A 24,635-nucleotide genomic window follows, 5' to 3' on the forward strand; every position below is an offset into this window, starting at 1 on the left:
TAAATTTTATAGTCGCATAATATGTCTATGAACAACTTAAACGTCCTAAAGAAACATATTATGACACTTTTACAATGTTCTAACGTTTAATAAAACAAAAAATTCGAAATTCTTACAAATCATATTATACAACCCTTTTTTAAATGTCCACACACACAATTTTGCGATACGTTTATGGACATCTAAATATTGAAAGAAATATAACTTCATTATATTAAATAAGTTTGTTCATAACGAAAACACTAAACATAAATAAGTTATAACATTAACTAACATAAACTCTTGTAACATTCAACAAAAAAAAAATTAAAAGCAATAAAAGAAACAAGCACCATAAAATCCTGAGGCATCATGCGTCCTCCTCACGGACTACCTATAAATAAACCATCCATGTATAAGCATTAAGTTCCATGTTATTAAAATTATTTGTATCACAAGTTTAACAAATACATGCCGAGATAAATGGGCAAGACCATGCGATGGATGCACCAATACAACCTTGAATTGTGGAAAATAACCCATATGGTCTCACCAACATTTCAACTATTTTTATTGGTGCTTGAAAATTTACCCCATACCATTTTGGTCCAATCCCTGTACCACCAACTAGCTCATTTGCGTCCAGACTCTTCACCCATCTTCTTGCTACAGGCTCAGTAGGGTTTAGAATGCTTTTGAGGAAAACTTGATCTCCGACCTAGATTTTAATTTTCAAAAAACAATTATATATTAATTTCAACATTCTGTTACCAATACTAGTTGGGAACCCACGCGATGCCACTGGATGACAATTTGCAAAGCAAGAGTTACCAAAAAAAAAGGTCACCATCTTTGATCGGGATTGCATGTTACACCAGGCTTTGATAACTATTTGGGATGCGTGCGAGATTTGGCGGGTTTATATAATAGCTATATATGTATTAGAAAAAAATTCTGCTACATATCATTACCACTACCGTTTTTGTCAACATTCAGTGCAGCATTTAGTCAACCAGTACATAAACCTTCAGCTACCAAACAAGTGCATAGACATGTCATAGTAGTGAACAATAATTAAAAAAAAATACTTTCAACAAATAACCAAACCAAATTGCAACAAAAATATATAAAAAAAATACTAACATCGCTAAGCAACTTAAACATCCTCATGTTGGAGCCAACAAATAAAAAGGATCCTTTACAAAATAATTCAACAAGCCTCTTATTAATTAAACAAATTACAGACTAAACCGCAAACATTTGCAAACGGGTCAAATTGTATTTGGTCCAAGGGCCGTTTTGGAAGTTTCAAACTTATAGTGCTGGACGCAACATAAAAATCAAAGGGCTATTATGTTATTTTCAAAATATTCGGTCTGCGGGTTAAATTAATTCTAGAATTTGACAAAAAAAATTACACCAAAATGAAACGTTTAAGAAAAAAACTGTGTACTAAAATATCATATCCCAATAAGTGATGTTCAACATTCAACCTTTTAGAACTAATTTTCTTTTGCATGTTTTTGATTCATGGATTTCGGTGGTGACGATCTTTAAAGTTTCAATATCGGTTCATAATGTCTAACTTCGAAATGGCACGTTTACTAAATTACTTTTTACCAAAATACTCCTTTAACAACATACCCATTTGAAACTCAAAATTCTTGTATGAAGATATCGCTACCAATATACCCTTATCCTTTTACCAAGATTTATTTTTCTTACCAAAATATCCTTTTTTATTCAAAAAATACCCTTTAACCAGAATGTCTTTTTCTTGATACTGTTGTATTCATTTTAAAGTGTGTAAGTTGTTTATGCAAGTTATCAATTTATTGAATTTGAATTCAGTAATTTTGTGATATTCCATATGTGTGAAGTATAACTATATTACTAATTTTTTTTGCTAACTACAGGCTTTTGAAACATGTGGATGAGCTATATCTAAAAGATTGTCTTCATCCATCATAAGGGAAACATATCTTAAAAAGTTTACTGAATTGGTCAGTGCCACGAGGTAAGATCAAGCTCTGTCTGCAAGTTTTGACTTTTATATGTCAACAAATTTACTTTCTTTTTGTTTGGTTAAATCATATTTGTATAATTAAGTTCATTATATTAGGTGGAGTCATAGGCCTGCTAATATGGGAGTTAATGAGTTATATAAACTACCATAAAAAGAAGTAAATTGGTTTGTTCATGATGTAAAATAGCACCAAATTATAATAAAGCCCTAACAAAACGTATCATTGCTTTTCAGTTCTTCAAACGTGTCCTAAAGATGAAAAGGCTGTCAAAACAGTAATATAAGGAAAAATTCATTTAAACTCTAATAATCAATTACTGTACAATGAGAGTTAAAGAAGGGATGAAAACTTAACTAATAATTGTCAGATCTCACAAAAACGTAAAACGTAACCCAAATAAAAATAAAAATTACCCTGCATAATGATTTACGGTATACAAAAAATCGGATCTTTGGGTTTTGATGTTTATTCGAAATTGTTTGCATAGAATAAGTAATCGGTGTTGAGAAGAGATAGTAGGGATTTACCTAAATTCAGAAGCTTGGGCTGGAAGTAGGCTTAGGGAGAGAGAGAGAGAGAGAGATGTAGTTCATGAGATGCCAGATTTAAATCTTGAATCCCTAGAACCCCCGCTTCATCTAATTTTTGAAACAAGTGCATGGCATTTAGGGCTGTTCACCGCACCGAACCAAACGCAGACATACTCATACTTGATTTGGTTTGAAAGCGAGCCGAATTAAGTGTCGCATTACAGTGTATTATAATAACACCATAATAAACTAGCGTCCTATAAAGGTTAAATTTATATGACTCAAGTGTCAAGTGTCATGTTAAATTATGTTATAATAAAATTCTAGCGAATAAGCATCCTATAAACCAGATGTTTTATGACTAAAATATCAAATGTCCTATTACGGTGTATTATAATAACACCATAATGGGTATGCATCTTATAAAGGTTAAAGTTATATGACCATAGTGTAAAATGTCCTATTAAGTTATGTTCTTATATGACTTCGACTAGAAGGGGTCCTATAACACCGAATATTTATGACTTAACTACAAAGTGTCATATTAAGTTATGTTATAATACGACCTCCAATGTAAAGTGTCCTATTACATTAGCACATAATGAGACACCAACAACTACATGTCTTATAGATTACTTTGTTAGGATTTACATTTTAAGTGTCTTATTAAGTTATATGATAATACGACCCCAAAGAATCATCCATCCTATTAAATAATTTTTTAGGACACCGGTTTCGTAGCGTATATTGTAAAAGGACTCCAAATGTTCATTTGTCTTGTTAAATAGATTTTAGGACCCTATTTTACAAGCGTCCCACACAAAAGTACCTAAAAAGCCTTTTTTGTTATAGTGTGGCCCTACAATTTGGTATTGAAACATGTTTCACAGTTTTTCCCTTTCAATACCAACCTTCTTCATTCCACGCAGATAGCCAACAACTTGACTTTACACACTTTTTGTCAACACATCTTCAGTCGATTAAATCTTTTAACACCTTCTCATGTATTTAATGATAATGCAATTCTATGTGCTTGGTGCGTGCATGGAACATTGGGTTCTTGGTCAACTGGATCAAACACTATAGTCGTCAATTGTAATATATTGCAATTTAATGACATGTAGCTTCCATTTTATTATTCCATATAACATGTTGCTAGTTTCTTTTGCATTTCATTTCACAAATTGTTTCATCTATATCCATGTGTTATTCACTTTTATTTGGTTTTTTATTGTACTTCATATTCACTTTTTAATACTTCCAATTTTTACCCGTTGAATGATAACACTCAGAAAATTTGATTTGTTATCCACCACTCTCAATTCACTTTGTTTGTTTCTGTCACTCCCTAGCTAACAAAACACTAACGACGTCAATGTTCATGCTGATATGCTTTTTTTCGCCATCCTAATACAAACAACAACCATATATACAAAATTTGGTGCCCTAATTTCTCTCCAACAATCGATACAATTGAAGAATAAACCCAAACACCTTACCTAACGAACACATGTTTCCGGCAAGGTATAAATTTGTCACCGGAGTTGTTGCCGGTAATAGTAGTAATGTTGCTTGTGATTGTAGTATTAACAATTCCTGTTACTATTCCACTACCAAAGAATATCAATGAAGCTACGGTGGAATACGATCTCTAGTGACCTAGTTTCCGGTCGGCGAGGTGAAATTGGGGATGCTAGTAGCATTAAGCTCCCTGTAATGAGATCTATTAAAACTTCTACCGAGATCTAGATTGAATTCTTTGAAATTAAGCTTGTTCTAGTGAAGAAAAAAAAGCTTCATTTTGCACAAGCATTTCATCGAACACTTTGTGTACATGCTCGGTTACTGAAAATTAAAGCAATTGGATAAACTAAGAGGTTGATTTGTGTCGTTGGAAGTAACCAATTAGGTTTACGACGAAACCTAGAAATCGATCACTGATCCAATTTGAGTACCCCTAACATGTACTCAATCTCACTTCCACTTGCCTGAATCGGTACCCTTTGATATATGGAAGCGTGAGTTGATGCTTATTATCTTACTTGTGCTTTAGATTTGATTGAATGAAGGTGGACGAAGCATTGGGTTTCGATAATTAGCAGACCTCAGACATAAAATGAACAGGGATTCGATAAACGAAAGTATGTATACCGTAGGGGACAAGGTGCATGGTCCTACTATTAACCCTGTTGTCACCTTACTTGTTGGATCCTGGTACAAACGATCTAGCCAAATTACCTGTACTCTAGAAGAGTAGCCCCCCGTCATTATCAATGAATTCCCATTTTCCGCTGATGCAGGCAAAGGGATAAAAAACCTACTTTGTTTGTGAAACGTCAAGTCCCGCCTGCTTATGCGTACCTTCGTTAACTGCAAGGGTTGTCGTAGGCTCACTAAAATCTTTTTGAGTGCATGTTTCTCATCTGATCGCCTGCCAGGTTAGCGAATCCCTTCGTTTGAATTCTACGAATTGGCGTGGTGGATTCTCTCTTTGGATTCTCAGAATGTGTGAAAGGAACTCTATTCTTGGCCCTAACGATAAGAGAACGATCAAGCAGAAAGAGCATAAGGAAGGTACAGCCCAACTATGAGGTACATTAGATAAACAACCTTTACTTAACCAACCTATTTTACTGAAGCAACGGCAGGTCATGGAATCTTCTAGAGATTCCCAAAGTTTATTCTTCCTCTCCACGCACAGGCAGATCTTAGGCTTTCTGTTCTTTGGTCGTTTCATTATGGAAGCTAATCCAGTTAACTGATGCTTTTTAGTAAGCTAAGCTGTTCACCTCAGTAACGCGTGGGAATCTGCCGAACTTATTACAAGAAAACCCCTTCTTTATGTTTACTTCGGGGGTTCTCCTCCATCGGTCAATGTATTCTTACTTACCGAAAAGAAAGACTAGTTAGGTACCGTAGGTAGAGCATATTCCAACACTTCGGATAACCACTTGACATTGGCACCTTGGCCAGGTAGATCCGTCCCACTCTCCGGACCTCACCTCTGCTTTTTTGGAGTACGGGCTGACTCGGAAGGGCAGATAAAACAGAACCTGTCAGTTACGCCTTTAGGGACCGCCACGTATAGCTTTAGTTTATTGCTCTGGTTACGAATGACCCAATCTATCTACGGCAACCACCCCTACTTTTAGTAGATGGAGATGACATAGAAATTGAAGTAGTGTGTGTGAATCTAGTGTAAAAATGAAGAATTTGAGGAGATGAAGATGGTAATCTTAGATGTATCTATTGTAATGTTTAAATTATTATTAAAAGAAGCTATGTCAGCTTAAAAAAACTGGCAGGTCAATTAACGTCGTTAATTTTCCGTTAATAGGGAGTGACGTCGTTAGTTTTCCGTTAATAGGGAGTGACGAAAACAAACAAGGTGAAAGTTGGGAGTGTTGGGTAACAGATAGTCGGAGTATTAAAAGCCAATGAAGAACCACACACCTGCAAAAGAAGGAAATGGGAAATGCTTTGATCGATCCTTTTACAATTGTAATGAACATGGAGCATGATGGTTACATTCGACTTTATGGAAAAGGCGTTATTAAAAAACTAGTGAAATGAATGAAAGATGGTGGGGAACCATATACGATTTCGCGGAGGGGGGGGTGGCTGGCTTATGGAATCGTTAAAAGAAAATGTTGAAGTTGATAAAACACAATTTCTTTATATGCGAAACAAAATGGGCGAGGACCAAAAAGGAAACTTGACTATCAACAAGCAAACTTGAAAGCTATGATGCAAGATATTATGGAAAACCTACCTGATGGAGTTTATGATCATAGAGATGAGTATGAGGTTTAGTTACTTTTTATAATTTTAGTTGACAACTTTATTTTGATTACGTTGTTATTTTGAGATTAAACATATGGTAAATTCTGATACAGTATTGTTTATTATATTTATGTTTGTAAGTCCCCAGTCCCGGTTCCCTGCTTTAGCGGTGGATTTACTTAGAAACACAGTTTTAAATATCACAGTGAATTAAAACTTTTCGCGGAATATAAAACTTCAACATATATTACATAATCATTCAAATCGTTTATAACAATAAAACCTTTGTCTATAAACATAATATAAAAAGTCAAATTAAAACATCACAACATTCTTCTAAAGATGCCAGCCTCTTCAGTCAAATGACACGTGCCTCGATCTAGCCAGCTGCCTTAGCCTATTCACCTGCGTGCATACTAAAAGTCAGTTATGCTGAGTGAGTCTAGTTAATCAGACAACAAACAATACGTTCACATACTACATACTTATCCTGTTTTACTTTCTTTTGTACATACATAAGTATATACCTTCTTTCTTACTTTCATACCTTCATTCTTTCATGTTTCATTATACTTTACATACATAATATTACATTTTAAAAGTCTTTCTCCCTATAATTTCACAGATATTATAAGAATCTGGTCCTATCCTCTCAGATATTATATATCATCTCCTATTTTATAAGGGCCTGTCCCTCTTTTCCATTTAATCATACTTTCATACATATATTTCCTTATACTATCATTCATATAATTACAAACATACTTTTCTATATCATTCATTTATCATTCATATAATTACATAGATACTTGTCTATATCATTCATATATACCTTATAAGACATTCACATAACATACACTTACCCTTTAAGGTAAGTGTACTAACTAATAACATCAAGTATGCACACAACCCCGAAAACATAACAAGGAAATGGGGCTAGAAACTCACACGTGTCTTGTGTTTCTCAGAGTTAACTATAATACACTTCCTTAGTTGTGCATGGCTTGCTATGTAATAATTATAAGTAAATTAACCATCTCTAACTATATCATCCTTCTATGTTAGTGTAACCCCAGCTAACGAGGTCCTGGCAGCGCCCCTTGGCAGAAGTCTCCCAAGAATCTGGTAAAGTACCAAGAAGCTATAAGCCTTGTATATTGTCTTTAAACTTAATACCCATACCTGCAAGCTGATTAATAACACCCTAAAAAACATTCAAATAATCAGTAACATGAGTTCCATCATGGTATTTTAAGTTTATCAACTGCTTAATCAAGAACAACTTATTGTTTCCGGTCTTTCGAGCATACAACTCTTCAAGCTTGATCCATAGAGTATGAGCGTGAGTCTTCCCACTAATATGGTCGAAAACATTATCATCAACCCATTGCCGAATATACACACAAACCTTTCTATGCAAAATATTCCATTCTTCAACAATTTTATCTTCTGGTTTATCGGTACTGAACATCGGCAAATAATAATCCTTCCCAGAAAGAAGATCTTCCATCTTGTCTTTTCAAACATGACAATTAGAATCATTCAAATTCATCATCCTACTTGTATTAGATTCCACCGTTCAAACAAGTCTTAATACCACTCTGTTGGGAATTCCGACGACCTAGCCACTAATGTTAAACAAATAATGAGGAAATAATCTTCGCTTGGCTAACTTTTTCCCGATCCAATGAACCAATGAGGATGCAAACAAATAGAATATTTAAATGCAACAAGGGCACAAGAATTTTAGCATGGAAAACCTCTCAAAACCGAGATATTAAAAAAACCACGAGACTACTAAAGCCGTTTCAAATCCACTATCACCAATAATAGCATTACAAAGTCTTCTCTAGATAAAACTAGAGGCATACACAAATCATCATATACTTGGAACAAACAATCTTCAAGTATATGGAATCAAACTACAAAAGAGTAAACAAGTAAAAGAGTATCACCAACGAGAGACTAAATCAATCTCTGGAACGTCTTTTATCTTCACCAAAACAACAAAAAACTTGGAGCACCTTTTATTCTCTTTGTCGACTCTGGTATTCTCTTAACAGCAGAATCATAATAAACCACATAGAATAATTGTCCTTATATTTTGAATGACGTCGGTAAATTAATATCATTCCAAAGAAAAAACCTTTTTGATAGCTTTTAAGAAAGTCATGAGACCCAAAGAAAAATTTACCAAAAATACCTTGTGGTCACATGGGCCAAGTTCCATCAGAAACCAAAACACCCAAATTTGATTTGGTGTGTGGGTAGATTATATATATATATATATATATATATATATATATATATATATATATATTTAAGTTTAAGAGAGAAGTCATTTTACTGCAAGAAGTGTAAGAAGTTATTTCAACCAATCAAATTTTTTCTTTTGTTTTTTCCTTTTAATTATATCCAAGGGTATAATGGTAAGGATTTTAATTTTTATATTTGGTAGGTATTAAAGTTTTATAAAGTTTCATTTTATTTCTTTTATTAATTTCTATATTTGTTAATTAACATTAAAAAAATATTAAAAAAATATTATCATTGTTTTTATCATGCGTGTTTCAGAACAATTTTTTTTTAGTTTCTTAGTTATTGATAAAATCAATTTATTGAAAAACATAAAACTTATATGATTCAAAACTCAAAACCACTATAATAATATCAATTAAAAATTCAAAATAGTTATGATTATATCAATCAATATATGTTGATATTCAAATTCACATCCCATGCATACAAGTTTTTGAAAATTTTTCTTTTTTTATATATATTTTATTATTAAACTACCAAGTAATAAATATAAATATACATCATGGTGTACAATATTACAAATTTGACAACGTGTGATGATTACAAACAAACGACATAACTACACATACCTACATAAACAAAAACAACTTACACATGAAATCATTCATACACAACTATTAAATAACATATCACTACATAACTATTATATAATCCTACACAAATTAACTATAAGATCATATCATGTAATCTTACACATTACATATTACACATATTAACAACGTACACAAACAAATAACAATTGCAATCTACACATTACTATTTACACATATTAACCTACACATAACAGTTACCAACTTCGCATTATGTAACAATTACAACCTTCGCATATTCACCTACACATAACGGTTACAACCTTCACATTACGTAATGCACATATTAACAATAAGCTACACATACAAATAACAACCTACATATATAAAAGCCTACTCATATTCATTACAACCTACTCATACATAAAAACCTACACATATAAATAACTGTCTAATCATACTCATTACAACTTATTCCAACACAATAAACATATACTTACATACAATACTAAACATTCTAAAAATACTATTCATGTTAAAATTTCCCCCATTTGTTGTACATGTAGGAAAAAAAATCATAAAAGTAATTTTAAATTTTAAATCCTTTGTATAGGCTTATGATAGCATCATGGGTTATAACTAAGTACATGTAGGCTTACGACATGGTTATGAAAAACTAAAGAGTACATGTAGGCTTACGACATGGTTATGAAAAACTAAAGAGTATATCTTAATATAGTAAAATTATTTTCAATCACATGACTTGCCTTTTATTATCCTTCATACTAAATGTGTTCAAAGGTTGAATGTCTGAAAATCTTTTTCTCGAGTTAATGATATTGCCATTTAATCTAAATTTAGATAATTATGGATGATAAATTACAACATTGTCCCTTTTTATTAGAAGACTTTAAAAACAATAATTCAAATATTACAATAATGTCATAATCAATGTAGTCCATTGATCAATCTTAATCAAGGGTTACAATTCATTTCTTGCATTTATCTCAATAAGATGACTTCTCTCTTAAACGATCCCATATATATATATATACATACATACATACACTAGTTTTTATCCCCCGTATTACAGGGGTTTTTTAACCTTTTCATTTATAATATTTATATATTTTGGAATTTAATTTTATTTATTGTACAAAAGTTAATAATATATATAGTGTTTGATAATGAAAGAGATTCACATATATACGAGATGTTATAACCCGGTTTAAAAGCTATTTGAGTTTGATGAGACCCATGACCAATTTATAAAATTGTCTTTTTAAAATTGATTTTTAATTATAAATAATATATATATATATATATATATATATATTTAAAAGAAATCAAATATTTATTTTTAATATATCCTTATTTTATATGATTTTCATACCAAATATTTGGTGAGATTAATTTTTAATTTAACGAGATATTATAACCCGTTTAAGTAATATATGGGTTTGGTAAGACCCATACCCGTGTGTAACAACTCGGGTTTCCAATTTATATTTATAAAAGTTACCCGGCCCGCTTTCATGTTCGGGTTATTTTATTAAGACAGAATTACAAATTTTGTCCTTTAAAAAAAGCCAAATTACGGTTCGTGTCCTTTTCTAAGTTTCCTTGCAGGCGGTGTACTTTAAACTTTTTTTTTCTACATGTTATGTCCTTTACGCTAACTGGGTTAGAAAAACTCAGTTAAATGCCCTCACGTGAGGCGCATGTGAGGGCATTTTCGTCTTTTCGTCTCTACCTGCAACTTCTTCTTCTTCTTCCTCTTCTTCTTCTTCTTCATTTTTGTAGATCTCAATCAACTCCGTTTGACCTCCAGCAGCCACCATTCACTCTCCAGATCTCAATCAACTTCTTCTGACATTTTGATTCTTTTATTATCTTTATTATTATCACTATGGCCTCCATCTCTCTCTCTCTCTCTCTGTTGATATCCCGTCTACCATCACCGGCATACCATCAATCTTAAACCACGACCGCTGCATCTCCCACCATCGGCTTTACACAACCTGATTTAGGGTTTTGTTGTGGTGCAAGGTTGGTTGTGTAGAGGCTATTGGAATGGTGTCGATCTGGAAAACCCTAGGGGTGTGCTGATGGGGGGGGGGGGGCTGGTGGCGGTGTTTTGCAAGGTTCGTGGTGCTGCGGTGGTGTTGGGAGGCGTGCAGAACACGTGGTTGACCTACAGTTGCCGGGTTATGTTTGGAAACCCTCGGTAGCGGTGGTCCGGTGGCGTCTTGACGCCTCTCTCCGCCGCCGTAAGATACTAACCTGCACTTTTTGTGTTGTTTTGTTGTAACCTTTTACATATTGAACTTCAATTTGCGCTGCTATGTTGCGACTTTGAATAAATTTCATTATCATTCAAGTGTAGCTTCTTGAATAATTTGAAATCATTGACTTTGACTTAGTAATGATGTGTATCTGAAGCCTCTGCTGGCTTGGATTGACAACCAAGATGGTTCGGTCGTGGTTTAAGATTGATGGTATGCCGGTGATGGTAGACGGGATATCAACAGAGAGAGAGAGAGAGATGGAGGCCATAGTGATAATAAAGTTGCAGGTAGAGGAAGAAGAAGTTGCAGGTAGAAGAAGTTGCAGGTAGACGAAAAGACAAAAATGCCCTCACATGCGTCTCACGTGAGGGCATTTAACTGACTTTTTCTAACCCATTTAGCGTAAAGGACAAAACTTGTAGGAAAAAAAAGTTTAAAGTACACCGCCTGCAAGGAAACTTAGAAAAGGACACGAACCGTAATTCGTCTTATTTTAAAGGACAAAATTTGTAATTCTGTCTTTTATTAAATAAAAATATCACGTTTATCGAGAAGATTAACTATTATTACGTTGTTATTTATTTGATTATATAATATATAATTATAACTTTCTTACTTTGGCAAAAACCGCCCGAACTTAAACTTTTACCTCTCATTGTCTCCATCTTCATACTCCAGGGTCTAAAGTGTAAATTATATATATATATACATATATATATAACTATATTAGAATCCTTATAACCCGTCACCCAGACCCGAACCCAACTCTTAGACCCGTTATTTCAATCTGGTTACCCAATCCAAATTCAAATTCAAGTTCCTATTTCGCAAACCCGGTTACACTATATGAAAGCTTGGACCTAAATCCTCGGAAGCAATATGGAATTTGAATCAAGATTGTGATATATTTCCTAATCTCGGCCTAACTAACACTATATTTATGGTATTTGGATCTAATCAAATCCGCAATTCGTATTTCATATAGCCGAACCAAAAACCCTAAATCAAAACGCGTATAATCATTTGTAATAATACAATTAAACGAGCAAGCATCCTCTATTCAACCCTGCGACCATAAACCTTCAATAAATCGATTCCTTAATACTGATCTGGAGCCGTCCTTGAGTCCTATTGAGCCGTCTTCTGCAACCTTGGTTCTCCATCAATTCGCAAACTTTTCAGGTAATCAGTATATTCAACATGGTCGCCTTAACCTATATGACATTAACCCTAAGATTAATTGAACCAAAATCAAGCAGGTTAATCAATTTGATTTCTAGGGTTTATATGAAATTGTGGGTTAACCAGGGATGCTATATATAATAATTTTTGTTTGCGTTTAAAAACCAATAACTACCTAGCGCAGGTGGTGGTCTGATGTTCTGTTCTTGGACTGAGCCAGTCCAGTTTTGGGGTTTTTATTTATTTATTACTTTTGTTATTTGTTTTAAGGTTAGGTGATTAAATTAATTAATTATAATTAATATTAATTATTAAATAAATATTATTTTAGTAAAACCGACATCTTGAAGTTATTTTTGTTGTCAAATCTCGTTTAAAAGTTCGTTTACGTATGTATATATTATAATAAATCATCGTTACCTTGTTTAAAACCCGACACTGTTAGCTCACGTTTTCTTGATGTTGAATGTCTATACAAACTCGTCATATATATATATATATATATATATATATATATATATTTAACGATGATATAATAAGCATATTAAACTTGTTAAATAAAACTTTATCGTTAAAGTTTCGTAAACGATTCAAAATATATTTTTATTTAAACATTATTATTATAATTGATTTACTTACTTAAACCATATTTATTGAATTAACTAATTTATTTATTTATTTAAGTTGTTTAATTATTTATTTTATCAAATATAACATTAATTGTATTTTGTGATAATTACTTTAAACAAATGATAATAAAGATTGAATTCGCAATATAACCGTAAGGAATCAGTCGTTCAATTATTAACGTCCTAATCACTAAACATAACTCAAATCACTTCGACACTTTAAATCATTATACACGTTGTCTCGTTATTAATTAATTCATATTAATATTATTTTAACTTGGAATCCTTGACGGTATATCCCCAAGGATTTATCCTTATCTCATCATCCTCATGTATTTCGTTCATCCGATCAGGTGAGTAATCACTCCCCTATTTTACTTGTTTTCAAATGTTTTGGGGACACTTGCGTACCATTTATCATATTATTTATCATATTATTTCTCAAACGCAAACTGTGATCTTTGTGTTGTGTATCAATTGAATGATTGCATGTTACTTGCTATTTGCTTACTTGCTTACTTGAATCGCATTCGGAGAGGTCCAACATAATCTCATTATAGTATGATCATACGACCGTCGTAGTGGCCGGAGCCCGATCACATTGGCAATGGTTTCACCGACATCTCATTTTTGGTAACCAATGCCCATTCGCATGACAACGGTTTAGCCCTTTCTTTATGGTTGATTGTTTATGTATGTGCTATGGTTTAATTGGTTATACTCACAGATAACAGTTTTGCATATTTTTATTCACTTATATCACTATATATTATTACCATTTTTGTTTGTATCAAAACTGGTGATCTACTCACTCAACATGTGTTGTTGACAAACATATATTTTGTACGCATTTGCAGGTTATAGATTTGGATTGCTTATCGAAGTGAAGCTCACATAGAGATGACTTTAGGAAAAAAACATATACAAGAATAGTTGGTTTTGTATTTGTAATTTTCTTTATTTTTGTTGTATATAAACGTTGTTTGATAATAAATAAATTAATTAGATATTGTCGCTTATTAATTTCATAATAGTAACCTTGTGAGCTGTGACAATCAGCTCACGCCCCGACATTTCCGCCTTAGGTTGGGGTGTGACACCGTGATTTCGGGTCAAATGAATGAGAAATCTTCATTTACAAATAATGCAATTTGGTGGCTTGAGAGAATTTAAAGAGCGGGTTGTGTTTCTTTTTCGTTACTTAGGGTTTGATGATTAAAATGTTTCACAAACAAATGAGATGTTATAACCCATTTAAAAGCTATGAGTTTGGTCAAACCCATTACCCGCTTATTTTTTTTTACTTCAAAATTGTTTCTTAATATAAATAATATATATTTTTTAAAAATTTGGATATTAATTTTTAATTTATCCATATATTATAGGATTTTCATATCAAATATATGGTGAGATTAATTTTTAATATAATGAGATGTAATAACCAATTTAAGGTTATTTGAGTTTAGTGAGACCTATACCCGTGGATTCGGGTCAAATGCATGAGAAGTCTTAATTTACAAATAAAATAATCTGGTAGCTTGAGAGAATGTAAGGAGCAACCAGAGAGCTTTTAAAGTTTTCGTTTATAAATATATTTAAGATTAAGATTTTTAGTTCTTTAGTTTTTTCTTTTCCTTTTTTTCTTGCACGTAACATGTATTGTAATTTATTTACATCCTCGTATGTTGTTTTACATTATTCGTTTATAATATCTATATACTTTTTTGAATTTTATATTTATTTATTGTAAGGAAGTTAATAATATACTTAGGATTTGATGATAAAATGGTTTTATAAATAAATGAAATGTTATACTGGTTTCAAAGCTATATGTGACACCCATGTCCCACTTATTTATTTATTTTTACCATAAAATTGTTTATTAATTATGAATAATATCTTTTTTTAAATATATATTAATTTTTAGTATATTTTCTTATTTTGTAGGATTTTCATATCAAATATTTGATAAGATTAATTTTTAATATAATGAGATGTTATAACCCGTTTAAGGGCTATATGGGTTTGATGATACACATACCTATGAATTCGAGTCAAATGTGAAGAAACGTGGATCGACTCACTGGTAGACGATCAACTTTCCTTGGGTGTGATTATGCTATTTCACCGATGGTTCTCTGGGATCTGGATTCTTCCACCTACAAAATGAACAGCACCGTAAACTTACCCCTCAGAAAGGGACAGAGGGGTCCTCTTTGGGGTAACCCTCCGGTGTGAGAATAAGAGTTTGTAGGAGAAGATAATAATCTGAGAGTAAGGAAATTGGAGTGTATTGCTTAATATAGCTTAATACTGTGTAATAGGGCATACCTCTCCTTGTGGAGTTGATGTGGTATTTATAGTGCTAGGGTTTCCAATGATTGGGCTCAGACCCAATTAGGGCCTTTTTGGCCTCCTCCTATTGCTTCGCGCCACGTGTCCTTGGGACACCTGGTGCTTTCTCATTGATTAATTGCACATGGGTCTTGCTGAGTTGTCCACCTTTCATTGGCAGCTGTCAACATCAGCATATTCTTATTCCTTAAAAAGATACCTTCTGGAAGGTTGTCTGACGTGCACAATCAAGGTTGTCCTTATCCTGATTTGGATAAGGACGAGGTTGATTATGTGCATGTGTGATATGCGCCTATCCTGAGGATGCGCGAGGTCTTCTCTTTATTCTCACGCGCAGATGTTTCATGCGCAGATGTGATATGCACAAGCATGTGATATGCGCCACGCGCGGATGCGCCACGCGCAAATGTGATATGCGTGAGCATGTGATATGCGTCACGCGCGGATGCGCCACGCGCAGATGTGATATGCGTGAGCATATATGGTGCGTGAGCATGTGATACGCGTGAGCATATGTGATGCGTGAGCATATGTGATGCCTGAGCATATGTGATGCATGAGCATATGTGATGCCTGAGCATGTGATGCATGAGCATATGTGATATGCGCCATGCGCATAGGTTTTGGCTTTGTGCCTTCATAATGTCTTGATTTCAAGCCTCTTGTCTATATCTTGTGGGTTGACCCGCCTCGCTCGGTGTTGAAGCGGGTACATACCTCTTCAAGCCCCCCAGTCTAATGTGTGTCTTGTCTCGCGCGAGCAAGGTAAGATAGATATTAGACTTAATAGTTTGCTCTTTTAATAGGGTTTGTCTTTTCTTCTTATTACTCATCGGTGCGCGAAATTCTATCCTTTTGGTTGAAAACGAATCGTCCCTGTACGTGGTTGGTTGTTGCTGACATGCGTCAGTGATGGAGACGTGTCAGACTTTTCGTGTGCTCGAGGTGCTACAGTTGCCTTTCATGTCCCCTCACATAGTGTCAGGAACACGTGTCGCGCTCGCGTTGGTCCGTACCTGCGAGTGGTGGCGCGTGAACTCTGGCAGCACCTGTATCGTTTCTTTTCGTGTCCCCTCACACAGTGTCAGGGATACGTGTCGCGCTCGTGTTGGCTTACACCTGCGAGTGGAGGCGCGTGAAGTCCGATCAGTACCAAATTTTCTCTCTCCTGGGCCTATAAAAGCAAGCCCTTTTGAGTTTTTATTCTTCATCTTCTTTGTTGTTTATTCAGAGCTTTTTTCTTTCATTCTTTTCCGATTGCTTGTCTTCTGCTTCCAGATCTCTGTTCTTCAGAAGCATCCTTTGTCCGATTTTATTGTTATATGTCTGATAGCTCAGACAACACAATCTCCCCCAGCCATTGCCGTGTGAAATCGTTAGTAATGTCTACGTTGAAGAAGACCGGCAAGGGGAAGAGGGCTGCTGAGGCCTCATCGGAGGAGATAGGGAAAACCAAGGCAATGAAGAAGTGGGATGAGATCCCCTGTAAACTGAGGCAGTCCGATTTTGACAGCCTTATCGCCTCTCAGGGTTTTCTCCCTGAGTATGGCTGCATGCTGCCGGCGGCCGAGCAAACGGCGGCGGACCCGCCCACCGGCTATATATCCCTTTATTGCCATTTTTTCACCCACTGCAACCTTCGTCTCCCGATGACAAGGTTTGTGGGTGCGCTGCTTAGGTTTTATGGGATTCATATATCCCAAGTCCATCCGTTTGGACTCGTGCGCATGACTCACTTTGAGTTCATGTGCAAATCTCAGCGCGAGGAGCCCACCCCTCGGCGCTTTCAGTTTTTTTATAAGCCCAAGATCCAAGATTCTTGGTTCTCATTTATTCCTCGCAGTCAGAAGGTCAAGTGCTGCACTGTTTCATTCAAGAGCCTTCATGACTGGTCTGAGAGATTTTTCTATATCAGGGCTGGTGTGATCCCCATCCGCATGACCATGCGCGCGATCTCTTCTGCGCCTTCGGATGTGGGTGTCTTCAAGAACCCAACTGGCGTCTGGGTAAAAAAGTTGACTGCCGAACCATCCCCCGCCAAGAAAATTTGCGAGGAGGCGCTGGTGGGGGTTGGTATGAGCAGGAGGTGGGCTGACAGCGCGACTGAGCCCGTTATCCAAGTTGACGGCTTGTGTAAGTTAACTCGTTGCATTACTTCTGCGCGAATATAATTCGTTTTGCTGATATCATTTGACTTGTTTTGTGCAGTCAGCAAGGAGTATGTCCACGCCGCCTATGATGAGCATATGGAGGGTGGTTCCGTCGCGCTGGGCGCTGGGGAGGTTGGCTTCCCCGATCGCTTCGATGACATGTTCATCCCTGTTGATCTGGGATTTCTCTTTGACAGCGATGCGCCTGGTAAGCCTTTGTACTTATGCTTATGCCTTTATAATACCAAATTTGGCTAACATTTCTGTTGCACGTATTGTAGACGCGCTTGAGAACTACGAGCTGGAGCTCGCGGAAGAGGAGGAGGAGGAGGAGGCTGAGTTTCCCCAACTAAAGCGTAAGGCTAAAGGGAAAACTGGCGCAGGGGCCAGTAAGAAACAGAAGAAAGATGATGCCCCTGTTGTTCAGGATCCTCCTACTCAGGCGAAGGGACTTGAGAAAACCCAGGAGTTTACCTCCAAGTTTTCCTTGTCTTCCCTGCCTCAAAATGTGGGCAGACCTCCTGTCCACACGAGGTATGGTGCCGCTACCTCCTCCCTTCGCGCGGCGGAAAAGGGAAGCGGCGTTGCGCCTGCCGTTTCCTCTTCGACAGGTATACTTTATACTTTATGGTTTTATGAGCGCGATTCTGATAGAATTATTAATGAATCTTTGCTCACTCAAATGTTTGTAGAGCCGGCGACCTTGGTGGATCAACCTCAGGCGCAACAAGGTGCCGAGGCTGCGCCGGAGGTCGCTTCGAAGTCCCCTGTTTTACCCTCAAAAAAGGGGAGAATGGACTTCATGGCGATGTTTAACTCGCGAACGGCGTTGCGCCAAGGTATGTATTGCGCTTTTATTTTCTGACTTTTTCTTTTAGATCAAGTCATGAACCATTTCTTTTTGTTGATTTTTCATAGGAGTCATAGCTGGCGTTCAAGCTGCTGGCGGCACTGCTGGCGCCGGTGCCAGCGCCGTTGGTTCTGCTTCTGCTCCTGCAAGCGCTGAATCTCCCCTCATCGGGATTACTAAGGAGCAGGAGGCCGTTTTACGCGCCGATCTGGCGGCGTCGAGACCTCCCTCACCTCCTCCTGTGCGCAGCCCTCCTCGTGAGACTGATTTTGGTTCTTCTAGGTCGCAGGAGAAAAGGCCTGTTTCAGAGGATGAGGAGGTTCAAGTTGAAGGCTCCGACAGCGGCCGCGCCAGCCCTGCAGCGCCACGAGATTTCGCGGCGCAGTCTTCTCGTGGGGCTGGCGCTGACTTTTCTGCTTCATCTCCGCAGGTATAGGTTCGTTTTTGCTCCGCTGCGCGGACTTCCATATTAGTGTTTTGATGACAGATCATTACTTTGTGTTTGCAGGAAGCCGATCACATTTACCGCCCGAGATGGTATATTACTGAGGACAGCTCATTTCAGTCCATGGGTGTGTGTGAGGATTTCTGGGCTCATTCTGTGCCTCCAGCTGAAAGGAGGTTTCAGGAGGACCGCGCTCGCGATGACTTGCTCAACGATCATCTGTTTGCTGGGTCAGCTTTCTTTGTTGCCTCCCAAGAGCTTCGCTATGATTACGTAAAGGTACGTGATGCTCTTGCGGAAGCCAAGCAAGAGGCTAAAGTGTCTGCTTGGCATCTTTCTGATGCCCGAGAGAGAGCTGAGAAACTCCAAGCAGAGCTCAGCGAGAACAGAGCAAGTGCCAACATCGCTTTCGTGAAGCGCGGGCATGAGCTACAGGCTGCGCGGGAGAAGCTACAGGCGGCCGAGGCGGACTCGGCCAAGTACGCGCGTAGAGTGCGTGACTTGGAGCTGGACGCGGAGGCGCGTGACCAAGCTCTTGTCTAGTCTATAACTGACAAATCATCATTGGAGAGTGAGGTTGCGCGCCTGAAGAAGGAGCTGGCGGCCGCGCGGGCCGAGAAAGATGAAGCCTTGGCGACGGCAGCGTCTAGCCAGGAAGCACTCGATGTTGCGCGAGCGGAAAAGGAAGAAGCCTTGGCAGCAGCAGCGTCCGACAAAGAGGAGCTGAAACAGACTAAGGAAACTGTTGAGTTGTTAAACTCTCAGATTCCTGCTCTTGAGACGTCTGTTTCTTCCCTCGCGCAGGATCGCCAATGGCTAATCTCACAGGGTATGACTCGTTGCGCTTACGCGATGAAATACTCAGACGAGTTTCAGGCCCTTGTGATGGATTGCAACGCTGCCGCGCGCTTGGTGGGTCGAGCTGAAGGGTTTAAGGATGGCTGTGAATATAGCATGCTGAAGAAGAACCCATCTGACTACCCTTATCAGCTCGACGTTGCCTGCGCGGACATGGCCGAGATGGGGGAGAAGTATTTGAATACTCCCATTCCCATCCGTGCGCAGGTATTTTAACCTTAATGAGATTACATTGACTTATTTTCCAAGTCTTTTTGTACTCATATTTTTCCTTATGATTTGCAGATATCCGCGCTTGCTGACCAGCCCGATCTCGGCGCGCTAAAGAAATTACTTGACGAGTGCGAAGGGGATGGTGGCGGCGATGATGGCGCGGGGAATGCTGCCCCTGCTAGCGGCTCTGGCGTGGCCAAAGGACCCGCTCCTGACACTATTGTGATAGAAGGCGACTCCATTCAGGACGAACATCTTGACTATGGTCAGTTTGGAGATGACGAGGAGTGGGCTGCGCCAGATGCTGAGGGCGGTGATGAGGACGATGAAGAGGCTGACGTCGACGTGGAGACTTGAGAAGCCCTTCATGTTTTTTTTTTTTTATTTGTAGTTTGTATCTCATCATCTTGTAAACTTGTAAATTTCAATGCTTTGGAATGAAATTTTGTTTTTCCCTTATTCGCCTCTTGCGCATTCCCCATTCATCTCTTTATATTGCATGTTTGCTTGTTGAATATAAGATATGCTTGCACGTTGAAATAAGAACAAGGTTGTAAGGAAATTATTATACTTAATCCTTGTCATATTGTAAGTGATTTTGCAATATCCTGACTATGTTGACACGTGCTTTGGCGTTTCATTATTCCTCTTTTGCGCGACGTTATCACGCATTTATTATAGGGAATTATGAGTTTTTTAGCCTTTACGTGTCAGTATGTGTTACTCTGATATCCATTACAATTTCATGCGCGACCTCGACCTGAGACCTTAACAACTATGTTTTGGCATGTGCTTTGCCTTAGTTGTGCTTAGGTATTTTTATGGTCAGGATGCGCAGCATGTAGGATGGATGTTGTGAGTGATTTGAGCTAAAGCTCACATTATTGGGCTAAGGCCCTGAGCTAAGGCTCATATTATTGGGCTAAGGCCCTGACGTTTTAGAGTTAAGACTCGTTAACGCGTTTGAGCTTGAAGCTCGCGCATGTATGTTTTACTTCGTTTTATTTTTGTTTTGATGTCAATACAATGTTGTCATATTGCTCAAAATTAATAAAGGGAAGTGTGAAACATGTATGCAAAAGGTAATAGAATCCACATTAAGAGAAGATAGCGCGTATCATTATTCATAATGGCTTGAAGAGCCTTGATTACAAATTTGACAATTTTTACATGAAACATTTTCTAAGCTGTGCCGCGTTCCATGCGCGCGGGATCTTCTTTCCATTCAAATCTTTTAAAGCGTATGCGCCTTTTCCCAATTCTTCGGAGACTTGATAAGGTCCCTCCCAGTTGGGGGACATTTTTCCCGGGGGTATCGCGCGGCTAGCTTCATTGTTTCGAAGGACAAAATCATTTTTCTTGAAGTGGCATTCTTTTACGCGTTGATTGTAATATTTTTCCAGTTTTTTCTTGTATTTGGCTTCACTGATGATAGCCGCCTCTCTGCGCCCTTCAAGTAAGTTGAGATCCAACCTCCTTTCGCGCTCGTTATCAATCTTGCTCATCATGAGCACTCTATGGGATGGGCATCCAATTTCTGCTGGAATCATTGCCTCCGTTCCATAGGTTAGGCTGAACGGGGATTCGCCGTTGCTGGTTTTGCTTAATGTCCTGTGCTCCCACAGGACATTAGGTAGCTCTTCGACCCAAGAATGGGATTCTCCCTCCAACCTTTTCTTCAGCCCATTTAGCAAGCTTTGGTTCGCGCGCTCCACTTGGCCATTCCCCTGAGGGTGGTATACTGAAGTGAAAATTTGGTTGATGCGCAATTCCTTGAGCCAGCTGGATATCTTCTTGTCAGTGAATTGTTTGCCATTGTCGCTCACAATTTCCATGGGAAGGCCAAAACGGCATATGATGTGGCTCCAAATAAACTGCTTCATCGCCTCGGCTGTGATTTTTGCTAGTGGCTTGGCTTCGACCCATTTCGTGAAATAGTCTACTGCCACTACCAAAAATTTTACTCGCCCTTGCGCTTGCGGTAGGGGACCCACAATATCGATTGCCCATTTGTGGAAAGGCCATGCGGAGGTCACCGGAATCAAGTTGTTCTTTGGCCGCATGGTGTTTGGCGCATAGCTCTGACATGCTTTGCATTTTTGGATCTCTTTTAAAGCGTCCAAGTACATGCCTGGCCAATAGTAACCTGCGCTCATTGCCTTGGCAACCACCATGCGCGGGCCAGCATGTATTCCACAGATTCCTTCGTGTATCTCTCTGATCACATAGCTTGCTTCCTCAGCATCTAGGCATTTCATGAGCGGTCCTAGATAAGAGCGTCGATATAATGTACCATCAAGCAGTTCATAGTTCTGCGACTTGTGTCTTATCTTCCTCGCCTGTGCGCGATTGTCCGGTACCTTTCCCTCCTTCAAGAATTCCATTATTGGAGTTATCCATGATGAAGGTGTTGTATGAGTTACAAGGACAGACTTCGCTCCCACCGACGGGTTGCTCATTACTTCTACCCTGACATCTTTGCCAAAATGATCGAAGCTGGTTGATGCCATCTTACTCAGCGCGTCAGCAGACTTGTTTTCACTGCGCGGAATATGTATGATTCTGAAGCAGTCAAATTGCTCGATGAGCTTTTTCACCTGCTCTAGATACAGAGGCATGGTGTTCTCCTTGGCATCATAAAGGCCATTGACTTGTGCTGCTACCAAGTATGAATCAACATGGGCCTCTAACTTTTTAACTCCGAATTTGTGCGCGATGCGCAGGCCAGCCAGCAGGGCCAGCAGGGCTTCATACTCAGCTTCATTGTTGGTGCTCTTGAAGTCCAACCTGATGGCGTAAGTATATTCATGATTCTCTGGATCCACCAGTTTGAGGCCTGCGCCGGACCCTTCGTTGTTTGAAGCTCCGTCAGTGAACAATCTCCAAACATTTTCTTCATCATTGGCTCGCGGAGGGTCTACCTCGCGCTGAGCCTCTTCAATTTTTCCTTCGGGGATTTCTGCGATGAAATCAGCTAAGACTTGTCCCTTTATTGCTGGACGGGGCTTATAGGCGATCGTGTGCTCTCCTAATTCCAGCGCCCATTTTGTCAGCCTTCCTGAGAGCGCGGGACGCCGCAAGACTTGCTGGATGTTGTAACCAGTCAGAACTTCAATAGGATGACCATTGAAGTATCTATGAAGCTTGCGCGACGCGTGTGTTAGTGACAAAACTAACTTTTCCATGATGGAGTAGCGCGTCTCAGGATCTGTCAGCACCCGACTCACATAGTATATTGGCGTTTGGATTCCCTTGTGATCCACCAACAATACTGCGCCGATGGCGCGCTCTCCTGCTGATAGGTACAATGTCAAAATTTCACCAGGAAGTGGAGCTGTGAGCGCGGGCAGATTTATCAAACATTCTTTTATCTCACTGAAAGCTTGCTCGGCCTCAGGAGTCCATTTGAATTGGCTTTTCTTTAAGCAATTTCTCAATGTGTTGACAAATGGGGTAGATTTGCTTGCATGGTTCGCTAGGAACCTGTTGATTGATACCAATCTACCATTCAGCTTCTGGACTTCTTTCATGGTGGATGGCGAGGGCATGTCAAGGATGGCCTCCACCTTTTCTGGGTTCACCTTGAAACCATCCTTGGTGACCATTACACCTAGAAATTTTCCCTCTTGTACGCCGAAAGTGCATTTGCTCGGATTGAGCTTCATGTTAACTTCCATTAGGCGCCCAAGGGTTTCTTCGATGTCTTTGAGCATTTGTTTTTCCTCCCTGCTTTTGATCACCAAATCATCCACGTAGACTTCTAGGTTTCTTCCAATTTGCTCGTTGAAAACGGCATCCATAAGTCTTTGGTAGGTGGCTCCCGCATTCTTCAAACCAAAGGGCATTTTTGTGTAACAAAAAACACCCTTGTCGGTTCTGAAGGCAGTCTTGTCCTCGTCTTGTGGTGCCATTTGAATCTGGTGATAGCCCTTGTAGGCATCCAGGAAACATTTGAGCTTGAATGGCGCCACGGAGTCCACTTTTGCGTCGATGTTTGGGAGGGGGTAACAATCTTTTGGGCACGCTTTGTTGAGGTCCTTGAAGTCAATGCACATCCTCCACGACCCGTTACTTTTCTTTACCATCACAGGATTGGCTACCCATGTCTGGTATCGTATCGGGCGGATGATGTTTGCGCGCAGTAGATCCTCAACCTGCTCATTCATGGCCTTCGCCTTCTCATCCCCCATGACTCTCTTCTTTTGAGCAATTGGTTCTACAGACTTGAACGTGTTGAGAGAATGTTGCGCCAGGTCTCGCGGAACCCCAGTCATATCAGAGTGTTGCCACGCGAAGACCGACATATATGCTGTGAGCAATCTTTTCATTCTCAACCTCGTGTCGTCTGATATCGTAGCTCCAATTTTGATTGTTTGCTCCGGGAATTTTGGGTTGAGAATCCATTCCTCTGGCGCATTGTTTGCCATTGGAAGTTTCATTCTCCCTTCCCGCGGAGTACTTGTCACTGCACACAAATGATCTCGGTATACAAAAGTT

General features: G+C 38.4%; 1 protein-coding gene across 1 annotated transcript in view; it reads right to left on the reverse strand.

Moving 5' to 3' along the window:
• Positions 1 to 349: 349 nt before the first annotated feature.
• The window catches only part of LOC143582143 (uncharacterized), a 32,817-nt gene continuing 8,531 nt past the window's right edge, over positions 350 to 24,635 (reverse strand). The window contains exons 8-9 of the mRNA XM_077064775.1: positions 572 to 697; positions 350 to 373 (exon numbers count right to left, since the gene is read on the reverse strand). Of these exons, the coding sequence (XP_076920890.1) occupies positions 350 to 373; positions 572 to 697 (150 nt within the window). The remainder of the gene's footprint in view (positions 374 to 571; positions 698 to 24,635) is intronic.

This window comes from Bidens hawaiensis, unplaced genomic scaffold (genome assembly GCF_021521415.1).
Source record: "Bidens hawaiensis isolate Kalapana, Puna unplaced genomic scaffold, B.hawaiensis_p1.1 tig00031470_1, whole genome shotgun sequence".
Taxonomy (NCBI): domain Eukaryota; kingdom Viridiplantae; phylum Streptophyta; class Magnoliopsida; order Asterales; family Asteraceae; genus Bidens; species Bidens hawaiensis.